Below are 25,189 nucleotides of genomic sequence, written 5' to 3' on the forward strand. Positions count from 1 at the left end.
TGCCAACTAGACGCTGCGCAAAAATTGTTAACGATTTGCCAAGTAAATGTAAATTGGGTGCAATGCACGACAGTGCGTATGCGTGATGTTTGCCAGCCAATTGCAAAAAGAAAAGAAAGCAGCAAAACTGAAATGAACAGATGGCAGACAACTTACATGTTAATATAAATGTTGGCTAAATCTAGGCTAGAGTTTTACAGTTTTTGGCAAAGGTTTTGCATTTATTAAAGCTTCAAATTGGAGATGCAACAAAATAGGAAATTCAAGCAGAAAATAAAAAATTTTAATTAACAGAATATATTTATAAATTAATGAAAATAAATATGTAATATAATATGTAATATATATATATATATATATAATTTAAATCCTCTTTATTAATAAGCCATAATTAAAATAATAAGTAAGTACAGAGTTTGTGTTTAACAGAAGCCAGTGACTACGATTGTCAGGCTGTTTGCTTCTATATGAATATTTATGCTCGAAATAAGAGCGCCAGGTGGGCATGATCAAGCCGATGCGCCGTGAGACCAAACATACAGGTAAAGAATAGAGAGAACTAATCTAGGTAAGTCTCTTAAAAATCTTAATCTATTGAGTCAACCTTTGATCTTTAATTGAAGTGTTAAACTAAGCGCCTGCCGCTGGGTTAAAGAAGGCAAACTGCTAAAGGCGCATTCGGCTTGATGTCTTTTTTGACTTTGGTGAATGTCTAGCACCTCTAATTATTATGGATATAACTCAAATTCTACATTTCCATTTGATACTCAAAACATACTGCTCAAGCTAAGTCTTAGCCTGCTAGCTTTCATTTGAATGGTTTTTGTTATTTTGCGACTATTTGCCAATTGTGAAATATTGCAGAGAATGGAATGAAATGCAATGCGCGTTGACATAAATCATTGAACGGAAATCCCAGTTACAAATTCTATGCATGCAAATCAATTGCTCAATTGTTTCAATTGAGGCGCAGTCAATACAATAAAATACGAATATGCCCATATCCGATCCCTAGACCTGACAGGCGGCAGCTCAGCCGGGGCGCAGCAAACAAGTCGCTGGCCATAAATAAATATAGCATAAGCCCAGTGAAGCTCTTCGTTAAAAAAAAAACATCGGAATAATACAAAAAGGCGAAACAATAATCGCACATAGAATATAAATTTCTGTGCGCTGCAATACAATAAACTTAATTTGCAAATTCAATTTAAATAATACCACACAGCGCGCAGAGCTAACAAATATATATACCTATATATCGTACATGAACATATATATATATATATATATATATGTAGTATATATATATCAGTACATCAGCCATATATATGTAGCAGTGTATTGTGAGTCCATATAAAACATCACCGCAGCAAATTCAATTGTCTGGATTTAGTTTTGTGCCAGCTGCTTCTTTTTTGCCTGCTCGTAGGATTAAATTTGTTTAACTGGCATAAATTGTTGGAATTGAAATTGTTTTCTATTGCCAGCACAGCAAATGGGAACTGAAAAAATATAAAAATAAATATATAGAATTTGTAGTGCAGCATATTTTGAGCATCTTTAAAAAGACATCTCTTTCTATAATCTGTACTTGATACAACTGCTGTCCATGGCTCCATAGTATCTGCATTCAAAATATACTACTGATAAGATGGTTAAGATTTGAAACATAAATCAAGCCTGTTTTTGCAGTTGCCTTTCCTGTTCACACATGAAACTTTTAGCTTTAATCTAATCTATTTTTTATGTCTATGTGAAAGAAATATTCTCGATGCTCGTTTTTGTTCATTCTAAAAAAACTTCGATGCAGTAAAATAAATTTTGTTAATGTGAAGAAAAAACAATTCTCGCTCATAAAATAATCTCTTGAGTTTATCCATCGTATCGTAACTTTTTGCAGCTGCAAAAATGAAATTGAATTTAATGCTTGAATTATTTTAATTTCCTTTGCACGCCGACCGTGTCCAGCATGAGCTAATAAACGACAAAGGCACGTACGCACCTCTCACAATAAACTGGCCTGGCCACGGCACTAGCTGCAAATGATGAAATGCTGCACTGCCAGCCACATTGATGACACATGTGGATGGCTGGAGCGGTTTGCCGTGGCCTGCCCAGACCCACGTGGAGTGGACAACTTGCCGCGTCTGAGGTGCGAGAAAGCGGAAATTAAAAGATGCCAAGCACAATATACCAAGGTGACTTGCATGGCAAGGCGAAATGCAGTTCATTTCGCTATAAATTTAATTTAAATTTTAAAAATTGAAAATATTTTTATCAATATGCAAATCAATTCAAAAACATTGGTGTTCAGAGTAATATATATGGGTGAATTTTTTAAAGAGTTGCACATTTTATGACATTATTTTATCATTGGTTTTTGCTGATAAATAAACCAAAGACTCTAGTCGATAAAGCGCAAAAATAGTATATATATATATATATATATATATATATATATATATATATATATATATAAATGGGCTCATGAAATGAGAAGTTCGCCAAACTTAACTATTATTTTAATAAAAATTTCAATATTTTATAATCGTTGGTTTTTTGTAGTAAACTGTGAAGACAAACTCAACTAAAAGCAATTTTCAGTTGTTCAATTGTAGCTATGATGACCTAAAGAAACATTCATATATACTTAACAATACCTCTTATTTTGTAGAATTTTTTGGGAGGCTTAAATATGAATAATGCGAAAAATGTTTATTTGGATTTTAAACTTTTCCTGCTCACAGTTCATATCTTAGGGTATCTGATAGTCACGCTTTGCTAAATAAGAAGCTCTTTATAAACTATTAACTGAATATTATATTAATTTTTTAGTCGAGTTCAACCGTGAGAATTATGTTTCTAGTTCATCAAGCAATATAAATCTCATAAGCGAAAAGTTCGCTTAAATCTAAAACAACGTTTTGACCAAATTTGCTTTTAAATATATTTTTATCTGTTGTTAGTTGTAAATCTCTAGGTATATTTCTTCATTTATTTAGTGCTTATGTAGCTAAGTAATTATTTATAAATATTCTTGCACAATTTAAATGAAAACTCAAAATAAACTAAATATATTTTAAAATATTCAAATGTTTAGGCTAAGAAATTGTATTTGAATAATTATCAAATTTTATTTTGATCTGGGCATTTTTGAAATTGTTTTTATTTTAGTTTGACAGAGTTTTCGTGTAACTATAATATATATTATGAAAAGCTTAAAAAAAAAAACACAAACACTTTGAAGGAACCAAAGACGGCTTGAATATGAGTCGAAATGTTGATCAGGGCGTGGGCACAGTTCGTCCATTGCGCGGTCAACACAATGTTAATGAAGGTCCACGAATTTCTGCGGCTAGGGAGTCAATGTACTCAACCGCGCTAAAAAATCCGATCATGGAAATGATAAGCAAGCTGAAAAACTTTCAGGCAGCCAAAATGCAGCGCGTGCAGCTGTTCGAACAAGACCTCATGAGCATGTGCATTGCGGCACGACAGCTGTTTATGGATGGGCCGATGCTGCTGCACTTGGAGGCACCGCTGCGCGTCGTTGGTGATATTCATGGTCAGTTTGGCGATCTGCTGAGAATACTGGAGCACTGCAGTTATCCACCGGCCGCCACATATCTATTTCTGGGCGATTACGTAGACCGGGGCAAAAATTCGGTGGAAACCATAACGCTTTTGCTATCATTGAAGCTTACTTATCCAAATCATATATTTCTGCTGCGCGGCAACCACGAGGCGCAGGGCATAAATCGCTTTTACGGATTCTTCGACGAGTGCAAGCGGCGCTACACGGTCAAGCTGTGGAAAATGTTCGTCGATTGCTACAATTGCATGCCAGTGGCAGCGATCATATCGGACCGGATCTTCTGCTGTCATGGCGGCTTGAGCCAAAAGCTGATGGAGCTGAAAGATATTGATTTGCTGACTAGACCGTGCGATGTGCCTGACAAGGGTCTGCTGTGCGATTTGTTGTGGAGTGATCCGGACATGACGGGCTTCGGCTATACGCCCAGTGATCGGGGCGTTAGCTTCCTCTATGGACGCGATGTGATTGAGAAGTTCTTGCAAAAATTTGACTTCGATCTCATCTGCCGTGCCCATCAGGTTGTCGAAGATGGCTATGAGTTTTTCGCAAAGCGTCAACTGGTCACCATATTCTCCGCGCCAAATTACTGTGGCGTGTTCGATAACGCCGGAGCTTCTATGGGCGTCGATGAGAATTTGATGATCACATTTCATGTTCTGCGGCCATCCAAGATATTTGGGCAGAAGGCTACCATTGATCCCCTTTCTGCAAACAATACTGAGAAAAACGTAAAGCATGAGAGCTGAGCCCGGGCGCCATCTGTCAATATTTCTTGTCACATCAACATTTCTGCCATTTCAATCATATTAGTAGATGGCAGTCATCATATATGTTTTCAATCGATCAAATTGTGCAACCTACTCAAAATCTCGTTGTGTGCTGCACGAGTCGCGGCAGTATCAGAATCTGTGGCTCTTTTCGGGATGGCACATGCGTCAACGCCAAATGCCGCAGCTGCGGCCCGTCATTCATCAATCGTCGACCCTGCAAATATTGATCAGATGATATTGGCAATTATCGAAGTTCGTAGAGTTAAGCAATTGCATCTCACCGAAGCGGATATACGATCTCTGTGCCTGCGCTGTAGGGATGTCTTACTCCAGCAGCCCATGCTGCTGGAGCTTTCAGCGCCGGTCAAGATCTGCGGCGATTTACATGGCCAGTTTACGGACTTGTTGCGTATGTTTGACTATGGCGGCTATCCTCCAGCTTCTAACTATCTATTTTTGGGCGACTATGTTGATCGGGGCAAGCAATCGATTGAGACCCTCTGCCTGCTGCTGGCCTACAAAGTCAAGTTTCCGCAAAATTTTTTTGTGCTCCGTGGCAATCACGAAAGTGCTGGCATCAATCGCGTCTACGGCTTCTACGACGAGTGCAAGCGGCGTTATACCATTAAGCTGTGGCGTACCTTTGTTGATTGCTATAACTGTATGCCAGTGGCGGCCATTGTGGACACGAAGATATTCTGCTGCCACGGCGGTCTCAGTCCCGAGCTAAACAACATGACGCAAATCGCCAAATTGCAACGTCCTTGCGAGGTGCCCGACAAGGGCCTGCTCTGCGACCTGCTCTGGGCCGATCCCGATCCCAAGATAATGGGATGGGCTGACAACGATCGTGGAGTTAGCGTCACCTTCGGTGCGGACACGGTGGGCAAGTTCGTGCATCGTTTCAAGTTCGATTTGGTCTGTCGCGCCCATCAGGTGGTCGAGGATGGCTACGAGTTCTTTGCCAAGCGCCAGCTAATTACCATCTTCTCGGCGCCCAACTATTGCGGTGAATTCGATAATGCCGGAGCCATGTTGTCCGTCGATGAGACGCTGATGTGTTCGTTCTTTGTCCTTAGGCCATCTAAGAAAACTGGCTTACGGAAAGTGTTAAACAAGTGACGCTGTGTGCTCTAAATCTGCTGTTGAATGTGATATGATATTGACGTATTCTTCCGTTAGCTTACAATTTTATAAATTATTTTGTATGTTTCCGCTTAGGAACGGGTTTTACTTCGATTACGTCTTAATAACGTGCCAACCGACAGATAATTATAGTCATACTAAATTCATTTTATATCTATTATTAAAAAATATAACATTGCATGGTAGTTCTTTCAATGCCAGAGACAACTGTGCCCTACAATACAGATTGGCCCGCCTTGCCTGCCACATCATTGCAATTTATTTCCCATCGCCTGACACTTAAACATTTTAATCAAATGCCAGAGCTGAGCATAATTTATTTGTTGCACATAATTTACAGCACACGACTCGCGCTGCCTGGCTGCAACTGCTGCAATGCTATATTAAATTTGTTTGCTCTGTGGCGCGGACATGGACCGAAAGCGCAGCAGGAGCTGTCCAGTTGCCCATTTGGCCATTTGACTATTTGACTATTTGGGCAGCTAGCAATTGCCGGCATTTGCAGTTGGTTGCAACTAATGGATTTTATTTGCGGCTGTTGCTGTCAGCAACTTGTGGCGTGGTAGGCCGTGTCCAGCTATAAACGGGGCTAAATAAATTGGTCAACAGCAGCTGGGCTAACGGGCGGTTTGTTGTGACAGCTGCATGCGGCTATCAGCTGTGATTGCGATTACAGCAGCAATGCAAGTGGCAGGTGCACGGATCGATTATGTCACTCGAGATGCATCTAATGCTCGAGCTGCTCTTGGCTAGGTTGGTTTGATGCTATGAGTTGAGACTACTTTAATATAATTTGACACTCTCTGATTAGAGTTAAGTCTTTATATATAATTTACATGATTAATTTACTCTTCACTTTGAGCCATAGGCTAGTTAGCTTAATAAATGCAGAATGTTTATAGAGCTAGCTATATCTAGTATCAAATTCTGTAAAATTCCCATAATTGAGCCTCTTATAATGCTCTTTAATAATCCCATATACATGTGCCCATTCCCATGTGTGTCGGCATTATTTGTTTACAGCCAAGGCTAGACATAAAAACATTTGTGCCTCAACTCGTTTGGTGGGCAAAACTCCGTTTAAAGTGCCTTCAGGGTATAGACGCAAAAAACCTTGTGCGTCTGCCACGTCAATTTCGTGCTCGAATAAAGTTGAAAAGTGAAATTTGCCAAGCGGGAACCCTTAGACCCAGCCACCTTGCTGCCAGGAAGTTTTCAAGAAATTGCCGAACGCAGCCAGTGGAAATAAAATGCAAATGGAAGCTGGCGCAGTTTAAGATTTAACTCATCATCGGCCTGTGGACAATGCACAAATTGAAATTCAGGTAGCGTTCAATGGCTTAAACGGGCGCCCAGCGCTGCTGCAATTTGTCACTTGGTATGGCCATCAAGATTAGCCACAACTGACAATTTGTGTAGTCAACTGGCGGCACTCTATGAACTTATCGCCATTCGCATGAAATGGCCAACAACAAACCAGTCGCCTAACAATTTGATTTGCTCTTAATTGCTGGACATGGCTAAAAGCAATTACGCTCAGATTTATGAACGCAATTTAGTGGTCAGCAATTTTATCACAAATGGCCTGAAAATAAAAAGAAGCAGAAAAACACAGAGCTACTGTACAATATCGCGATAGGATAAAAGCTTAAGATAAATTTTATTTAGTCGTGAGTCACTAAAACTCAATTGTCGACGACCGACTTGAAGTAGTTTTTAGAAATTTATATAAAGGGAGTTTGCTCAACACTTTATGAAATATGCTGGCAACTTATTGTGTAGAAATTATAAGATTTTGAGAGTGAAAAGGTAAGGGAGATTGAGAAATGCGTACTTACACAGAGACATGGAGTTGCTATGGGAAACTCAACTAGAGAGAGTGCTGCTGTTGAGATGGCTCGACTAGGAGATACCCTGAACACTGGGAAGTGCTGATATACGCAACATTCTAGGATTCTTTTATATATGCATAACAAACAGTAGGTTCACATATACATATACACGCAGACATAAGCACGCGCTCTGCTGACTGCGCAGTTGACGCAGCGGCCGCGCTTGGGCTGCATTTGGGCTTCTCTAGGGCAACTTAATAGTTGCATAATATTTTTTCTGAATGGACTTTCTTACTCAAATTTGTGATAAGAACATTCATATGTATATTTTTGGCAAAAGCACAAGTCTCTAGTTTTTGCAAATTCGGGGGGAAATGGGGGAGGTATTCAAAATACAAAATATGCTTTGTATGCATTACAGAAATCTGCACAGTAAATCTGAAGTATTCATGCAGTATAAGAGCTAGGCTTAAATAAATTAAAAGAAATGATCGATTTTTATCGATAATAAGGAAATGGCATAATAAGTATGGCATACACGAGGATACATTTCAAATTTCAAGTCTCTAGCTTCTGTGGTTAGCGGCGAAAAAATGCACAGATGGACGGATGGACAGACGCCAGATGGCTAGATCGATTCAGCGCGTCATCCTGATCAAGCATAACATATACTTTATGTGGTCTGCCACGCCTTCTGCTGCCTGTTACAATTTCACAGAACTATTTAGCCAAAATCCTCCATCTATAGTACCTCGATATGCTGCTTTGGTCTTCAGTGAGTCGAGCTAGTTCTTAAATATGTCGTTTTAATTTATTTTGTGTTTCGTATAGAAATAATTCAACTATTTTAATTTAAAAGCTATGGCAAGTTATCGGTAAGTGGCTCAGTGGCCGCTATAGCTGACTATCAGGGACCAGGCGAGCGTGAGTGCCAGGCCGATGCCACCGAGGGCAGCGGCGCCGTTGAACTTGTTCGTGTTGCAGCCGTCCGTTTTGCATATGATGCAGTTCTCTGTGTCATTGATGTCGCACTGCAGTTGGCTGGCGCAGCCACGCTGCACGTAGCCGTCTAGATCGCGGGCAGCGACACAAGAGTCGTCGGCGGCATAGATGGGACAGATGGCCAAGTGATTGGGATCCTCGTAGCAGTCGTCATTGGCGACCGAGTTGCAGATGTGACACTTGCGGCGATTGGCTGGGAAAATGTCGGCGTTGCACTTGTCGCCGGCGCAGCCAACGCAGGTGCCATTGGCCACACAGGCGTTGCCCTCGGTGCTGCTGAGGCTGTTGAGGCAGCCGCGTATGGTGTGTCCGTCCTCCAGTCGCGTCAGGCAGTCCGCCAACGGGGCGTGGCAGGTTGTCGTAATGTCCACGTCAGTGGGCGACTGGGCACAGCTGGGCGTCTTGCTCGAGTCACAAGCTATGCAGACGCCACTGGTTGGCAGCACGTTCAGCATATTGCAGTCTTTGGTGGGGCATTCGTGCAGCTGGTTCGCCGAGCGCCACTGATCCAGATCGGCGCTGCTTTGGCTGCTCGCACAGCCCATTAGCTGCACCTCGCCATCGTTGTACTTGGCAAAGCAGAAGTCGTTGCTTTCATAGTCGACGCAGTATTCGGAATGGCTTGCAGTGCAGCCGCTGTTGGAGCAGACGTGGCAGCTCAGGCGATCTGATGGGTAGGCGAAGGTGTTGCAATTGTCGCTATCGCAGGCGGCGCAGTTTGTGCCACTCTCGTCACTGCTGCAGCTGGGGCGGTCAAATGCCTCCTTGTCGTCCAGACAGCTGCGCACCACATTCTTGCCCACCAACGCCACCATGCAGTCGCCCTGGCACTGGCGCGTGCTCAGCTCTGTGCTTTGCGGGTAGCTAACACATTGCGGACTTGCCTCCGAGTTGCAGAAGACGCAGGTGTTTAGGCTCTCCAAGCTCCAGACGTCATTGCATTCGTTGGACTTGCAAGTGAGGCACAGTTCGGGATGCTTGCGGCAGTAGAGATCCTCGTAGTCATCCACATCGTCGGCGCAGCCGCGTCGGCGCACCTTCTGGCCGTCGACATCGAACACCGTCTTGCAGTCCTGCTCAGGATTCAGGCTACATTGCACGGCCGGACCCAGCGAGCTGTAGCAGTCCTCGCCCACACAGGTGTGACACTTCAAGGGCAAGGGCTGGAACCAGCCATGCTGGCCGTCATCCACGCGGTTGACCAGGTCGATCGAGTTGCACCAGCTATCCACGCAGTTGCGGCAATTGCGATAGTCGCTGCTGCTGCAACCGATGGTGCTGCTGCAGCCACGCGTCGTCAAATTGTTCTCCAGTTTCGTCTGGCACGTTTCCGTGTCGCTGACCCAGGCGCAGGCAGATGTCTTTGTGGGATTGGAGGCGCAGCTGCTGTCATCCGCTGAGCTGCAGCTGTAGCACTGCAGCCGTTCAGCTGGGAAAATCTAAGCGAGTGGAACAGCTCGATTAGTCAACTCGGTTGGTGCCTATTAACGCTTCGAACTCACCTCGCGATTGCAGCCATCCGCGTCACAGATTGAGCAGTTTTTGTCGTTGCCCAGCAGACAAGCTGCGAACTGAGCCTGATCCAGATCGAACAGGCAGCCACGGGTTGTTGCACCATCTGAAAAATGAAGATGGATTCGATTGATTTCCTCGCCCTTCGTTGCCTTTGGGCCATGTCAGACTTACCATTCTCCAGTTTGGTAACACAGTGCGTATGCGGCAGTTGACTGCAGGTCTTAAAGCTGTCCACGGCCAAGGGCGTGGTGGCACACTTGGGATCCTCGCGAGAGTCGCAGACGGCGCATGTCACGTGTTGCAAGTCCGTGAACGTGTTGCAGTTGTCGCCCTGGCAAACGGAAATGCGCTTGGTCTCGATAACACTCTCCAGATCCTGATTGCGGAACGAGCTCAGGCAGCCCGACTGCCGAATGCTGTTCGTCTCGTCGAACCAGATGAAGCAGCTGTCGTTGGGCTTGTAGATGTCGCACTGCTTGCTCTCTGGCTGCTCGCAGCTGGCGTCCTCGCAGTGGTAGCAGCTCAGGCGCTCTGCGGGCAGCGTTTGCACATTGCAGGCCTCTCCAGAGCAGGAGACGCAATGGTCGTCCTTGCCGCTGGAGCAGATTAGTTGATCCTGGGGCTCTTTGTCATCCAGGCACGTGCGTACGAGGTCCAGGCCCGCCTCCGGGCTGCCGAAGAGCGCTGTCATGCACTCGCCTTGGCATTGGCGGCGCTTGTGTGCCGTGCTCGTTGGCTCCCACAGGCAGGACTTGCTCTTGTTGCTGTCGCAGTAGATGCAGCTATTATATTGGGTTATGGCAGTTGCGTTGTTGCAGTCGTTGGACTTGCACAATGGGCACTTGGCACTATTGGCGCTACAGTAGCTGGCGAGCTGCGCGTCCTGCTCAATGGCATCTTCACAGCCGCGACGAACCACCACGTTGGACTCATCAAAGACGGTTATGCAGTCCTGTTCGTTGTTGTCCGCGCAGCGCTCGGAGCTGATGCTGCTCTCCTGGCAGGCGGCACCGTCGCAGCTGAGACAGGTCAAGGGCAGATCCTGCCACCAGCCGTGATTGTTATCGCTGAGTCCAGATAGATCGGCCACGTTGCAGCCGTTGCCGTGGCAGATGACGCAAGTCTTCGAATTGGGCTCGCAGCTCAGCGAGCTGCCGCAGTCTCTGTAGGTAACGCCCCCACGTAGATTTGTCACACACGAATCGCCCGCAGCGTAGACGGGGCAAACGGAGAGGCTGTTGGGAGCGGACTCACAGTTTCCATTGGTGTCCGAGCTGCAAATGTGGCACGAGGTGCGGTCGGTGGGATACACCGCCTTGTTGCACGAATCGCCCAAGCAGGCGCTGCAGCCTGCGACGGTGCCATTGAAGCAGCCCAGGAACTCATCCTCCTCCAAGCTGGACAGGCAGCCACGCTCCGTGGCGCCATCAGCCAGCACACGTGTATAACATTCCGGCAGACCCGTCAGCTGGCAGCTCGTGGCGCTATTCACACTGCTGGGGCTCACGGCGCAGTTGCGATCTGTGCGCGAGCTGCACAGCACACAAGTCTGCGGCTCGGCCAGGGACTCGATTGTGTTGCAGTCATTGTCTGCACATCTCAGCAGACGCTTCGAGCGCTGCAGCAAGTAAATCTCCTCATGGCTGTACTCGCTGAGACAGCCCTGAGCCACGACTGAGCGCTGCTCATCGAACTCAATGTAGCACTCGTCGGTTTCCCGATAATTGGCGCAGGTCGCTGGCTGGGCATTCTGGCAGTCATCGCCGCGACAGCTGAGGCAGCTGTGTCGTGTGGCCACCAGATCCACGTTGTTGCACTTGTTCGTCTCGCAGCTGGCGCAGAATTTGTTGGCGTCTGTTCCGCAAGTCTCACGATCCTCCTGCTCCATATCATCGAAGCAGTTGCGCAGCAAGGCGTAGCTGGGATCCTCTGTTTCGCCGAACAGTGGCAGGAAGGCAGACATGCAGCTTTGATGGCACTTACGTGTCTTGGTGATCTTGCTGGCATCGTTCGCGCAATCGGGATTCACACTCGAATCGCACACCAAGCAGTCCACGTAGTTCTTGAGGCTGTCGGCCACGTTGCAGCCATTGGAATTGCAGCGTGGACAGTTGTTGGGCTGCTCATCGCAGTAGTTGGCGCTGGTCGTGTCCAAGGCTTCGCTGCAGCCTCGTGAGGTCACCACATCGCCGGTGCTATCAAAGACCGTAACGCAATTGTCCTGGCCCACGCACTTCTCCAGTGTGCCGCCGCCCGAGCTGCATTCGCTCGAGCTGGCACAGGTTAGGCAGCTAATGGGTGGCTCTTGCCAGGTGCCCGGATAGCCGTCGACGTTCAGGCGCTCCAAGTCGATGGTGTTGCAGGCATCGCCGCTGCAAACGCGGCAAGTGCTGGGATTGCTGGGATCTGGGCAGCTCAAACTGGAGCTGCAGCCGCGATGGGTGACGTCCTTGATAATCGTCGTCACGCAAGTGTCCTCGGCATCATAAATGGGGCAGACAGCGCTGCTGCTCGGCGCAGTCGCACAGTCGGCATTGGTCGCCGAGTCGCACTGATGGCAACGACGACGATTCGCCGGATAAACGCTGAGGCCATTGCAATTGGTACCCGTGCACAGTTCGCAGTTCTCCGCCGAGCCCGTTATGCAGCCATAGAAGTCATCGCTGTCCAGGTTGGACACACAGCCACGCGTGGTGGTGCCCGCTGCATCAATGTGCGTGACGCACTGCGTGTAAGGTATGGACGAGCAGATGCCCGTGGTTTGCAACTGATTGGGGTGCGTGGCACAGCGTGGATCGCTCAGGGAGTTACATTGCAGGCAGGTATTGGGATTTGGTATAATATCGAGGAAATTACAGTTCTGGCCTTCGCAGAGCAGCAAACGCTGCTGGGCGAGCAGCTCGTTGACCACTTGCGTTTCGAACTCGCTGACACAGCCCATGGCAACGACGCTCATGCTATCGAATGCCAAGTAGCACTGATCGTTCTCCCTATACGCGACGCACTTGGCTGTGAAGACGTCTTCGCACAGCGGATCCAGGCATTTGTAGCACTCCTGAGGCGTCTCTATAATCTGCTCGCTGTTGCACAGTGCTCCGCTGCAGGCCGTGCAGCTGGCGTGCTTGCCATCAGCACACTGCTCCCGGTCGGCCTGCTCCAGATCGTCCAAGCAGCCGCGAGTGGGCAGCAGCGCAGTGTCCACTGCGGAGCTGCGCGGATACATGCCCGTCATGCACTGGCCTTGGCACTGGCGTGTCTTCTTGGGCGCCTCCCAGGCACAGTTCTCGTCCAGTTCCGAATCGCACTGATAGCAGTCGACATAGTCGGCCAAGCTCACGGCATTGTTGCAGCCATTCGACTTGCACTGCGGACAGCTCTTGCTATTGGCTTCGCAGTAGCCGAGGTGCTCAGCTAGGACAGCATCGCTGCAGCCGCGCGCAATCACCTGGCCATCGTCGTTGAACACAGTGGAGCAGAGCTGCTTGTTGTTGCCCTGGCAGGTCGTGGGTGTCGTGACACTGGCGCAGCTCTCGATGTCGGTGCACACGAGGCAGCTCAGTGGCAAATCCTGCCACTTGCCTGGCTCACCCACATTGCTGCTGCCCAGGTCAACCGAATTGCAATTGGCGCCCTCGCAGATGCGACAGCTGGCCACCTGGCTGGCATCGCAGTAGATCTCCGACTGGCAGCCGCGGCGAGTGCGTCCATTCTCCAGGCTCGTCACGCAGGCATCGCCAGCCGCATAGACCGCACAGTAGCTGCCATAGGCCGCTGGCTCACTCTCGCAGTCGGCGTCAGTGTTGGAATCGCAGCGCAGGCAGCTCTGCCAGTCGGCGGGGAACAGTTCCTTGTTGCAATTATTTTCGTTACAAATCTGGCAGGTGGAGCTCTCGCCACTGAGGCAATCGTCATAGAGATCATCAGCCGTGTCCATGAGGCAGCCTCGCTTCAAAACGCCGTCTGTTGGGCAAGGAGACTCTTAAGTATCAGGAATAATTTCTCTGACTAGGCTAACTTACCTTCAGTGATGTGACTGTAGCATTCTGGATTCAAGTAGTGCTGACAGACGGCTCCGCCCGTGACACCCTGAATGCAATTGGGATCATGCGTGGAGTTGCAAATATTGCAGGCCACGCCTACTAGATTCAAAACATCCTTAACATTGCAGTCTTTGCTGTCGCAAAGGTACAAGTCGCGACGATTGGCCTGAAGGAAGGAGCGCTCCAGATCGCTGGCACAGCCCATGCTCTCGATGCGCAGATCTCCGACATGAATGTAGCACTGATCGTTGGCTCTATATGAGGTGCAAGTTTGTGAGGTCAGCGTGTCGCAGCTCTCATCGTCGCAGTAGTTGCAGCTCAAGCGATTTTCGGGCACATCTGCCTTGTTGCACGCCTCGCCGCTGCAGGCAACGCAATTCTCCAGCTTGCCATCGGCACAGGCCAAGCGATCGTCGAGGTCCAGATCGTCCAGGCAGCCGCGTGCCAGCTCCAGTGGCGAATCCACATCCGTTCGATTGCGCGGATAAAGTCCTGTAAAGCAATCGCCCTGGCAGGAGACTTTGCGCGAAATGTCACCAATGCTGCGCACACAGGCCGCCTGATCGGTGCCGTCGCACAGCACACAGTCCACATAGTTGTCCAGCTGCTTGGCATTGTTACAGGCTGAGGATTTGCAGAACTTGCAACTGCCCGACGTCTCGTCGCAGTACTGCGTCAGCTCAGCATCGGCGTACAGCTGATCGGTGCAGCCTCGCAGCACCACGGAGCCATTGCTGGCAAAGACGGTGGCACAGTTCTGCTCGTTGTTGTTGTGGCACTTCTGCAGTGCGCCCAAGCTGGTGCCCTGGCAGCCGACGCCGGCACAGGTGTAGCAATTGATCGGAGGTGTCACCCATTTGCCCGGATAGCCAATGTTCGTCAGCTCCAAGTCGACAACATTGCAGTTGTCGCCGCTGCATTGCCGGCAGTACTGTTTGTCCGAATCATCGCAACGGAATTCCGTCTGGCAGCCACGATATGTGGCGCCATCGACCAGCTTGACGCTGCAGCCCTGTGTCTCGTCGTAGCGCGGGCACACAGTGGCAGCATTGGGCGCGGAGCCGCAGCTTGGATCTAGCACCGAGTTGCAGCGCTGACAGCTGCGACGATCGGCCGGATAGATCTGCTGGTTGCACAAGTCGCCGTCGCACACTTCGCAATTGCCTTCGCCGTTCAGGCAAGCTCTGAGCTGGCTGGTGGCCAGCTTGCTTACACAGCCGCGCTCCGTTGAGCCATCTGAAAGGTGAAAGTTCGTTTAGCAAGCTTACGAAGACTAGAAGCAGCCCAACTCACCCGAAAGGATACGCGTCATGCAGCCTGTGTTAGGCAGAACGTTGCACTTCTCGATTTGTGTGATCTTGCTGGGATTGGTGGCACAGTTCTCATTGTCAAGGGAAGAGCAGACGGCACAGTCGTTGGGAGTGGGCACGAGGTCAAAATAATTGCAGTTGTTTTCTTCGCAGAAAATCAAATTGTGTCGATTGCTCTCAATGAACGCCTCATCTAGATCGGACTGACAGCCAAGCGCCGTGATCGAAGCCGTCTCATCGAACAGCATGTAACAGCGATCCGAGGGACTATAGTTGAGGCACACAGCTATCTCTGGTACTGCACAGTCCAATCCCGCGCCGCAGGCATAACAGCTGAGCGAACTTAGGCTCAGATCATTTGTGTTGCAAGCATTGCCTGTGCAGGCCACGCACTCGTTGTCTGCGCCTGAGGCGCAGAGCTCCTGGTCCTGCGGATCCTTGTCGTCCAAGCAGCCGCGCACCAGCTCAAACACGTTCAGTCCACTTTGTGGCCTGTATGCGGACATGCACTGGCCATTGCACTGGCGTCGGGCAGTCACGGCCGTGGGATTCTTAGCACAATCGCTATTCAGGCTGCTCTCACAGTAAATGCACTCCGTGTAGCTGTCCTGAGACGTGGCGCTGTTGCAGTCATTCGAATTGCAGTTGTGGCATTTGTCGCTATTGGCATCGCAGTAGCTGCTGAACGATTCCTCCACCACATCGCTGCAGCCGCGCGCACTGACCGCTCCGGTATCATCAAAGACTGTCATACAATATTCAGATTTGCTGGCGCAGGTCAGCTGCTCCAGGCTGCTGGCCGCACAGGCCGCTGCGTCGCCACAGCTGAGACAGCTTAGCGGCAGCTCTTGTGCCCACTGGCCGGGACGGCCGTCAGCGCGTCTGCTTAGGTTGACCGTGTTGCAGTTGCTGCCCGTGCAGCGCTGGCAGCTGGCACTATCCGTGCTTAGACACTGCAATTCATGGCCACAGCCGCGCAACGTGTTGCCCTGCAGATCGAGCGTCGTCACACATGTCTGCTCCACGGCGTGCTGCACGCACAGAGCAGCGGCATCTGGCGCCGCCACACAGTTACTATCAACACTCGAGTCGCAAACGTGGCACGTTAGACGCTCCGCAGGTTGCAGCTGTAGAACAAGTATGATTCATTAACACATTGCCATCATGCTTATCTAAATAATGATAGTGTAAAGCAAGCTAATGTATGCAGAGCTTATCAAATTACATATGTTAAGGGCCTAAATATATATTTGTCTTTTTTATAGATATTATGGAGTGAGCACTATTCAAAATCTCTTTGTCTGATTATTTTTTCAACTCTTCAATTAAATTTCTTTTAATCAAATCTCATTCTTGAAGGGCTCTTAGTCATAAGGAAGTCCTCTTAGTCATAGAGAATGAGTCATGCAACATTTTCAAAAGCTAAACGGTGCTTCCCACTCAGACAGTTTTAGTCATAGAGAGGAACAGATTATATATATTTGATGTCTTTTAAAGAAACTAAGGAAATGTTAACCAAAAGTCGTAGTCAAAGAGAACGTATCGAAAACTTGCTTCAAGCTTCAAAACCTTTTACTAATATATAATAAATAATTTTGTAAATAAGATGAGCATGTTTATATAGCTTATATTTTAAAGCCTGTCAAAGACCTTCTTAGCGCACTTTGTAGTCTCTGTTATCCCTAGCAACAAAGCTTTAATATCAAACACTCACGTTCACATTACAGCTGTCGCCAGTGCAGGAGTTGCACTTGGTGGCATTGCTGCCGCCGAGGCAGTCCAGGTAGTCTTCATCTTCCAGGCTGCTCAGGCAGCCACGTTCTGTGTGGCCATCGTCGCGCAGCAGCGCATAGCAATCAGTGTTCAGGGGATGGGAGCATTCCGTTTCAGAGTTCACGTTAGTTGGATCGACGGCGCAGTTCTTGTCGGTGCGCGAGTTGCATAGCTTGCACTCTTTGGCTGTGGGCAGCGCGGAAATCACATTGCAGTTCTCGCCGGAACAGGTCCAAATGCGTTTCTCCTTCTGCAAGACCAAGGCGTCACTCACGTTGTACTGGCTGAAGCAGCCTTGCTCGGTGATTTTATTGCTTTCGTCCATCTGTATGAAGCACTGCTCTTCGCCGCCTGGAACAACGGCGCGGCAAGTCTTAGACTCTGGCTTATCGCACTCGCCGCCAGTGCAGACGTTGCAGCTGCCGCGCACGCCCAGCTCAGCTGTGTTGCAATTAGCGCTGGCGCAGGCTACACAGTTCGCCAAAGTACCCGCAGCACATTCGTTGCGTTCGTCCAAGTCCAGATCGTCCAGACACGTGCGCACTATCTCCAACGGAGAGCCCTTGTCGCTGGTGCGAGGATACAGCGCTGTGATGCATTTCTCATTACAGACTCGTGTCTCGGTGATCAGCTCAATGTCGCTCAAGCAGTTCTCATTATCTTGTGCATCGCACACCACACACTCAACCAGTTGCTTGTTATTCTTCAGATTGTTGCAGCCATTGGAGCGACACTCGTAGCAATCGGCATTCGCTTCACTGCACGTGGCCTCCAGGTTGTCGCTGCAGCCACGCTGAATCACTGCGCCGCTGCTGTCGAAGACGGCTATGCAGCTCTGAGCATTGTTATTATCACATTTCTGCAGTTGGCCCCAGCTGGCAGAGCACTGCTCCAAGCTGGAGCAGGTGTAACAATTTATTGGACCCGTATGCCAACTATGGGTCCAGGCATCTGCAATTAATTAAGTGCAAATATAAGAAAAAAAAACTATTTATAAATGCGGAAAAATACTATGAAGAGTATAAGTATTTAGACCTAATATAATAGTTGCCAAGATTGTGCATTTTTGAAGACGGACTAGTAGGCTACAGACTGCATACAGACTCAGTTCTTTAATATGGGAATTTTAATATTACAAAAATTATTTTCAATCTCTCAAATACATTCAGCCAATTTACTAAATTTTCTCATGTTTTTAATAGCCCTAAAATGAATTTTTAATACCATAAAAAGAGTTTTCAATCTCTCAAATACATTCAGCCTATTTTACTAAATTTTCTCATGTTTTCAATAGCCCTAGAATATGTGTAAATGAATTTTTAATACCATAAAAAGTATTTTCCATCTCTCAAATACATTCAGCCAATTTACTAAATTTTCTCATGTTTTGAATACCATAAAAAGAATTTTCCATCTCTCAAATACATTCAGCAAATTTACTAAATTTTCACATATTCTTAAAAGAAATGAGAAACCAACTCAGCAAAGCTTGCCATTTTGCTCTATTAATTAGTCTCTGAAATCTGCTCTAGGCCCACACACATAGCATATACATAGCACTCACACATAAATTTTCACTAATCTTGCGACTAGTTTTATCGGCGAAACACTATACCCGTGTTATTTATAACCGGCAATCAAATTGCTTTATCGATTTACAACGTACGAACGTACATTGCTAATTGGTAGAGATAGCATTATATGTGCGCTTTATATAAGCACATAAAAAGACTGGCCAAGAAGTCTTCAAGTAAGTTAAAAGTGAAAGCAAAAGACGTTGCCAGCAAAGTTAAGGCTTCAACAGGGAACCATTGGGAAACTAATCACAACTTGTTTTTACAACCAGCTGGAAATTCCCTTGAGATTAAAAGTAATACAATTCAACTATCTTAAGATAATCATTCAATCAGAATCTTTATGCTAGGTCAATAGCCATAGCCAAAGTCCAAAACAAAAAACTTAGCACTTATAAACTATCCACACACTAAACAATAAATCAGTTTGATTTCACTAATCATAGTGCGTAATCTAATATTACTAGAAATAGTGTTGAGCTTAACATGTTTGCTTTTGTAGTGGATTTTTAAATTTTTTAATCTAACTAATTAATAGCTTGAGGATTTTTTTATTAAGATAGTAATTGACCTTAGACATGTCTTGTATTTAAATTTATATTTTGTCTACTTTGAATCATTTCAACTCAATTCTATTTTTCTTTCTTTATTTTCGAGAAATGTGCCACAAAACAGACAGGCGAGCTTGTCATAAGTCATAAGTCATATCAATCGAGCCAGTTCAACAAACATTATCAATAAATCTCTAACACATTAATATGTTCTAGATCAACAGCAGATATGCGACATACTCAATCAAGTTTGTCTAGAAATAACTCAATTTTATATTCTCACAAAATATCTAAGACATTTTTGATATGTTGCTGATCAAGAGCTTAGTATAAATACTCAATCAACTATGAATTTGCTTTTCGGAATTTTAACTTATCACACATTTAGTAAAATTTTAGTTTGCATGGAAAACTTTGAAAACTTCAGAAATAATTAATATTTTATTTTGACAGCATGTGCAAGAAATGTTGTGGTATTAAATGCTTCCAAGAAAGCTCGTATTTCCAGTGTAAATAAATAAATATATAAAATAATTTTTTAATCTGAAAACTGCGTTTTTAAAAATATGCAAACACAACTCAGCAACTTGCGAATATTTTGATATGTCTGCAAAAATATTCTCAAACCGGTTCACTATATTTTATATAAATTTTATCCAACTTCAACTTAATTTTGCTTTTTAGAACGTGCTTGCATAAGTTGAATATTATTTTGTAGCTCTCGAGCTATGCACTGTCGCATCACATCCTTCGCGTAGTACTATCCACACTTGTATTTCCGCATTAGATCGCCTCAGAGTTGATGATCGTGGCTTTAGGCAGTTCGTTAAGCTACGTGCCATTTTGCAACGAAATTTGTTTATGGTTGCTCGTTTATTGATAACACTGTTTTTCACTTTGATAGATTATATAAATATATATATATATTTCTTTTTTCAGTTCAACACAATTTGATTGCATAATATTCCACGTGGAAACGCATTTAAAATTAGATTTTGATAATCCATTTATAGATTAATAATATATAAATCCAATATTTGTGCAGATTTTCACTTGAATTGATCCTTGTTGATCACACTTGAGTAGACCTACCACTTGGATTATCGGCATATAATACTATTAGTAGCAGAGCTATCCCTGCTGTGCTCAGTCTCATGATCGATGGGCTCTTTTTACCCGACGCGTATTACCAACAAAAGTGGAATCGGGCAACTAATTTTGTGGCTCGGCTCGGCACAGCTTTTATAGATTTGTCGAATGTCCGTATCATAGTGAGTCGTTCCGCAGTTATTGCCTTATATTGACGACTATGATTATATGATACTGTTGCCGAATGTCCGATAAAGTGAGTTTCTACTCGCTGTTATTTATAACACCAGCGCCCCGACCCTCCTGCCGCCACCCTCTAATGCCAGTGCGTATTTAGTAAGGGGAATTTACATAAAAAGCAAAAACAATGCCGCAGATAAGCCCAAAAAAGTTTCGTCTAATCACAGAATCGCGCCCGATACACGTTTACACGCGTGTAGTTCGATTTTCGATTTTCGATTTTCGTCACTTTGGCAAATTTGATGAGATAAGGCCGCGACAGGCCAACAATTTAATATGTGGATTGCAGGTCCGAGCGTCGCCCATAAACGTATAGATTTTATTGGTATTATGTGGACGGCATAAGCCCGTTCAAACTGATTCATTGCACAGTTAGGAAATGCATTTCGGTGCGCAATAAGCAATTTCCAATATCGCTGCACTCAAATCTTATCAATTGATAAACCTGTTATGTCTTTTTGATCGCTTCAAGGGTTTCAGGAAGTTCTTAGTCTCTGGGGACTTTGAGCGCTGACCTTTTATTATCTGGTCAAATTTTCGATAGAATTTTCGTCTCATTCCTAATGTCTTCTGCTGTTACCAAGCGATTGATATCCCCCGGTTTTTCTATATAATTTCACAATGCTCTTTAATCTCTTCTAATCATTTGTAGATTATTGATGTTGGGTTTTTATTTTCGCCCCATAGTATTTGGTCTTATGTTTCAGTTATTCATTTAGTTAGAATTCTAAAGATAAGATCTTCTTATACATGGACTGAGAGCTTATTAAAAATAGATGCGTATACTTAATATTTTTTGCTGTAGAAGAATAGATGGAAAGTATATGAGAGTTGATACAACTAACTCTGAACTTTGGTTAGTTGGCCTTTGTAAGTCCTATTATATATATATATAGATATATATAGCTGTTATTGGGCACCTAATCGTTTTTTATGAACATTAACAACCGTCTAATGATTATTAGTTTAGTATTAGTTAGTTTTATGATTGAGAGAAGGTCGTGGGAACCCAAAAGCCAACGTTATACCTTTTTTGTTTGCCAAATTATTTATTAGGGGCATAAAAATACATAGCCAACTGCAAAGCCAACAGCAAAATGGGAATGTTTTTCGTATATAAGCTATGAGCACTGCCGGGCTGAGGTGTTGTGGTTGAAGGGCTAGTGGGTTGCTCTGTGGTTGTAGTGGTACTAGTTGATGTTGAACTGGAACTGCTACTGGAACTGGAACTAGAACTTGATGAAGTCGAACTCGACGTAGTCGAACTTGAGGAAGTTGTACTCGTCGAGCTGGTACTATCAACTGGTGGCAGGGTCGTCACTTGGATCTCCTCAAGAGGCTGAGCGTTACAATGTGATATCTCCGAGGGATCGCAGAGTTGACAATTGACATCGGCCAGGCAATTGCGCTGCTCTGCAAGGGTCAGTGAGCAACCTCTCTCGACTTGTTGGTTCTTGATGCTCGCATAGCAAAGGTTGCGTCCACTGCGAGCTATGCCACATGCTTGTGGTGCCAGCTGCTCCGGAGCAGTTCGGCATAGTTCATTCTGAAAACAAAATAATCAGTGTCCTTAGATTGAAGTTATTAATGAATAGCTTTAAAACTCACCTCATTATCGTTGCACTGCACACAGGACAGCTGAGGGGAACTGATATTGTTGCACTTATCGATTACACAAATCTCGCACTGCAATCGATCGTGAACTTTGCCTTCGCATTGATCCCTCCAGCTGTCCTCTAGTCGCTCCAAGCAGCCCTGTGCCCTCACCACGCCCCCCTCAAAGACACTCACACATGCATCGAGCTGATCGACACATTGCTCAGTGGCCTGATAGTTGCTCCTTTGACAGTTAATGCCACGACAGTAGAAGCATGACTCCGATGCCAGGACACAAGCGGCGCCCAGCAAAGGCAATAAAACGGAGAGAATCGCACACTTCCTAGTCAACATTGGAACTGATGCCTTGGCCATTTGGATTGGCGATTAGGTGGCCTACGCTTTATATAAGCTACATGGCACTCAAGGGTTTCTTGTTACTGGCCAACAGTTGAAGTGCTGGTGGTCGGCTCTTTAGAGTCCCTTAACAAGCGTACAAGTATCTATTACTACCTCTGGCAAAGTCAAGCTGATTGATAACCGAATAAAACTCAGTGCTTGGATGACTTTTCGTAATTGTTTGCATTGCTCTTGAGCATTGTGTAAACAGCTCACCATTTGGCTTCTTTGACGAGTTCATAAGGCCTAAAGGTACTCAAATACTCATTTTAATGGGCTGCATCATAAGGTCTTCCTTAGCCAAAAGCAAATAAACATGTTTACAAGCAAAATGGAATTTTTCCCTTGCCTTATTATTTAATCAATTTTAATTTTAGGGATGGCATTGGGCATTCGTATTGTGATGAGTTAGAGTAACACAAATCATGAAGTTCTTAGTAGAAGCCTTTAGGGATTGCAAGGATATATATACCCTCTATACAATCTCAATAATAGTTCCAAACATAAACAGATAAGCAATCAAGCAACAACAACAAATGCACCAATTTTTCATAGACTTTATCAACTATTGCATATAAAAAGTGTGATATGAATTATATAGAGCTAATTCGACCCGACTTATATCAACTTTAAGATAGATTATATATTTATCTTATCTCAATTAATCAGTTCTATATATAAAGTTTGTTAGTCTTAGTTGAAAGCATTGCAAAATTTGATATTATTATAAGGTCTCGTCCAACTTTAAGTTCATTCACAATTTTCCCCAAAGACTTTGCCATTTGGATATCTTATCTTGAGACTTCGCTAGTTTTATTAAAACGTTGTATTTGCCATAAATAAATGCATGAAATGCCCAGCGATATATATTTATATTTTGTATATATACTGATGCCAAATGTTTATTGTTTTTTAACAGGAATATGGAAGCTTAAAGAAATGCAGTCAACTTTAAAACTAGCGCAGAAAACGAATGAAACGATTGCCAGCATTCGAATCGAATGTAATATTCAAGCTGTTGCAGCCACGAATATCGCCGGACGAGCAGAGCAGACAGTTGGAGTCCTTGAGGCAGCTTTGCTGATCAGTCACAGTTGTGGAACAGCCTCGCTGAATGTTGCTGCCCGAATTTGAGGCCTTCACATAGCAATAGGAGTTGATGGCCGTTGGAGCTGTGCAAACTGTTGGCTTCAAGCTGGCTGCGTTCTCAGCACAGTTGCTGTCCTGTGGAGGCAAATGAAACTTAATATAGGTCCAGGAAATAGGCTGAGCTATGCATCTTACCTGGCTGGAGTCGCACTGCACACAGGCGTACTTCATGGAACCCACATTGTTGCAATTATCCGAGTTGCACTTCAAGCACGAATCGTCATGTGGCGAGTCACATCGATGGCGCAGCTTAGTGGGTATCTCCAGAGAGCAACCTTTGTACAGAACTTGCGCTGCATATTTGAAATAAATATTAGAAGAGACTCAAGTGGCACCTTTTACAACCTACACTTATCGTAGATGGTCACGCAGTAGTCCAGCGAGTCCACGCACTTCTGCACCTGCGAATGATCCGTTCGCTGGCAGTTGATGCCGTTGCAGCTGTGGCAGCTCGTGATTTTGTTGGCTTCGCTATATCCTGTCGCGAGGACGACCACCAGCAGCGCACTCAGAATTGCTTTGACTTTCATGATGCGCTTTTAACTGAGGGCCGGAGGCCAATGCTTTTGACTTTTATATGCTTGCTGTTATGTGAAGTGCACTCGACGCCGGAAAACACTCGACCGGTGGCAAAGTAGCAACACCTAGTCACAGCTATATAGTTTCGTAATTTGTATTTGCACAGGTTAAGAAGATATTTTAGTGAGAATCAAAGGCTTTGATAATATGTAGTACAAAATCGTTTGGGTATTATCTTTGCCTCAATTTTATTGAAGCAAACATATGTCTTGATTGATTATATATTTCTCTATATCGAGCTTTTAATAATCAATGAAAGAGCTGGAGTAATAAGGTGTATATTTCTTTATTTGACTAACCATTTAGCAGCTGATAATTTGTTTTTGTTAAGTTTCGTTTGGACATTTCATGAAGCTTAGATCTACACCAGAGCAATGCTTAGAAATTTTTGAAGCTTTTGTCAAAATAAAGCTTCTGTTTGTCAAATTTCTTGATTTGTGATGAAGCCCATTTTTGATTGAGTGCTTTTAATTAACAAAATTTAATAAAGAACAGAATTGTCTCACTGAGAACGAGGATAAGCTAGAATATGTTTTTTAAACACTATTCTATCTACAGAAAACTAATGTTTGGTGCGCTTTAGGAGCTGGCGGAGTCATTGGACCATATGCCATTCAAAACGATTAAAGTCAAGATTGTGATGATTGTGGTGTTGGAGACTTCTCCTTGTATGCGGTAGTCGTCGCCTCCACATGGTCAAAATTATATGTAAATATAAATGTCATAAGATTTTGTACCTAATTTAGTTAGTTTCATCAATACTAAAAATATATTATTATGCTTTAGTATGATTTAATCTTGTATAATCCTAAAAAAAGCACTCGATGTTAACCTGTATCATAAATGAACGAGTTTCCTAATTATTTATGTATCTATATGTATATATAATTTATATAATATACATTTATGTGTTCAGACAACAATTAGTGCTGCACTTTTTCAAGCATAATCCACAGGAAATAGTAATTTTACCAATCGAAAATAAAAAATTCATCTTTTTTGCTTCAATTAGAATGTAAGAAATAGAAT

At 45.0% G+C, this 25,189-nt stretch overlaps 5 protein-coding genes across 5 annotated transcripts; 2 read left to right on the forward strand and 3 right to left on the reverse strand.

Annotated features, from left to right (window-relative positions):
• The first annotated feature begins 3,185 nt into the window (after positions 1 to 3,185).
• Positions 3,186 to 4,356, forward strand: LOC111601219 (serine/threonine-protein phosphatase alpha-3 isoform-like). The gene has a single exon (XM_023317714.2). It carries the CDS (start codon positions 3,268 to 3,270, stop codon positions 4,339 to 4,341), a length of 1,074 nt encoding a protein of 357 aa, XP_023173482.1. The 5' UTR covers positions 3,186 to 3,267; the 3' UTR covers positions 4,342 to 4,356.
• On the forward strand, positions 4,344 to 5,652 carry LOC111601220 (serine/threonine-protein phosphatase alpha-2 isoform-like). The gene has a single exon (XM_023317715.2). It carries the CDS (start codon positions 4,519 to 4,521, stop codon positions 5,485 to 5,487), a length of 969 nt encoding a protein of 322 aa, XP_023173483.1. The 5' UTR covers positions 4,344 to 4,518; the 3' UTR covers positions 5,488 to 5,652.
• A 2,469-nt stretch (positions 5,653 to 8,121) lies between these two features.
• LOC111601279 lies at positions 8,122 to 20,333 on the reverse strand. The gene is made up of 7 exons (XM_023317797.2): positions 20,201 to 20,333; positions 16,925 to 17,934; positions 15,194 to 16,337; positions 13,880 to 15,136; positions 10,032 to 13,820; positions 9,848 to 9,963; positions 8,122 to 9,784 (listed from the first exon to the last, which is right to left on the reverse strand). The coding sequence occupies exons 1-7, from the start codon at positions 20,262 to 20,264 to the stop codon at positions 8,228 to 8,230; spliced, it is 8,937 nt and encodes a 2,978-aa protein (XP_023173565.2). The 5' UTR covers positions 20,265 to 20,333; the 3' UTR covers positions 8,122 to 8,227.
• A 1,132-nt stretch (positions 20,334 to 21,465) lies between these two features.
• Positions 21,466 to 22,423, reverse strand: LOC111601235. Its single transcript, XM_023317731.2, has 2 exons — positions 22,046 to 22,423; positions 21,466 to 21,983 (listed from the first exon to the last, which is right to left on the reverse strand). The coding sequence occupies exons 1-2, from the start codon at positions 22,406 to 22,408 to the stop codon at positions 21,483 to 21,485; spliced, it is 864 nt and encodes a 287-aa protein (XP_023173499.2). The 5' UTR covers positions 22,409 to 22,423; the 3' UTR covers positions 21,466 to 21,482.
• An 869-nt stretch (positions 22,424 to 23,292) lies between these two features.
• Positions 23,293 to 24,135, reverse strand: LOC111601256. Its single transcript, XM_023317761.2, has 3 exons — positions 23,931 to 24,135; positions 23,717 to 23,874; positions 23,293 to 23,656 (listed from the first exon to the last, which is right to left on the reverse strand). Exons 1-3 carry the CDS (start codon positions 24,109 to 24,111, stop codon positions 23,390 to 23,392), a joined length of 606 nt encoding a protein of 201 aa, XP_023173529.2. The 5' UTR covers positions 24,112 to 24,135; the 3' UTR covers positions 23,293 to 23,389.
• Positions 24,136 to 25,189: the final 1,054 nt, after the last annotated feature.

This window comes from Drosophila hydei, unplaced genomic scaffold (genome assembly GCF_003285905.1).
Source record: "Drosophila hydei strain 15085-1641.00,03,60 unplaced genomic scaffold, DhydRS2 tig00000060-arrow-pilon, whole genome shotgun sequence".
NCBI classification, from domain to species: Eukaryota; Metazoa; Arthropoda; class Insecta; order Diptera; family Drosophilidae; genus Drosophila; species Drosophila hydei.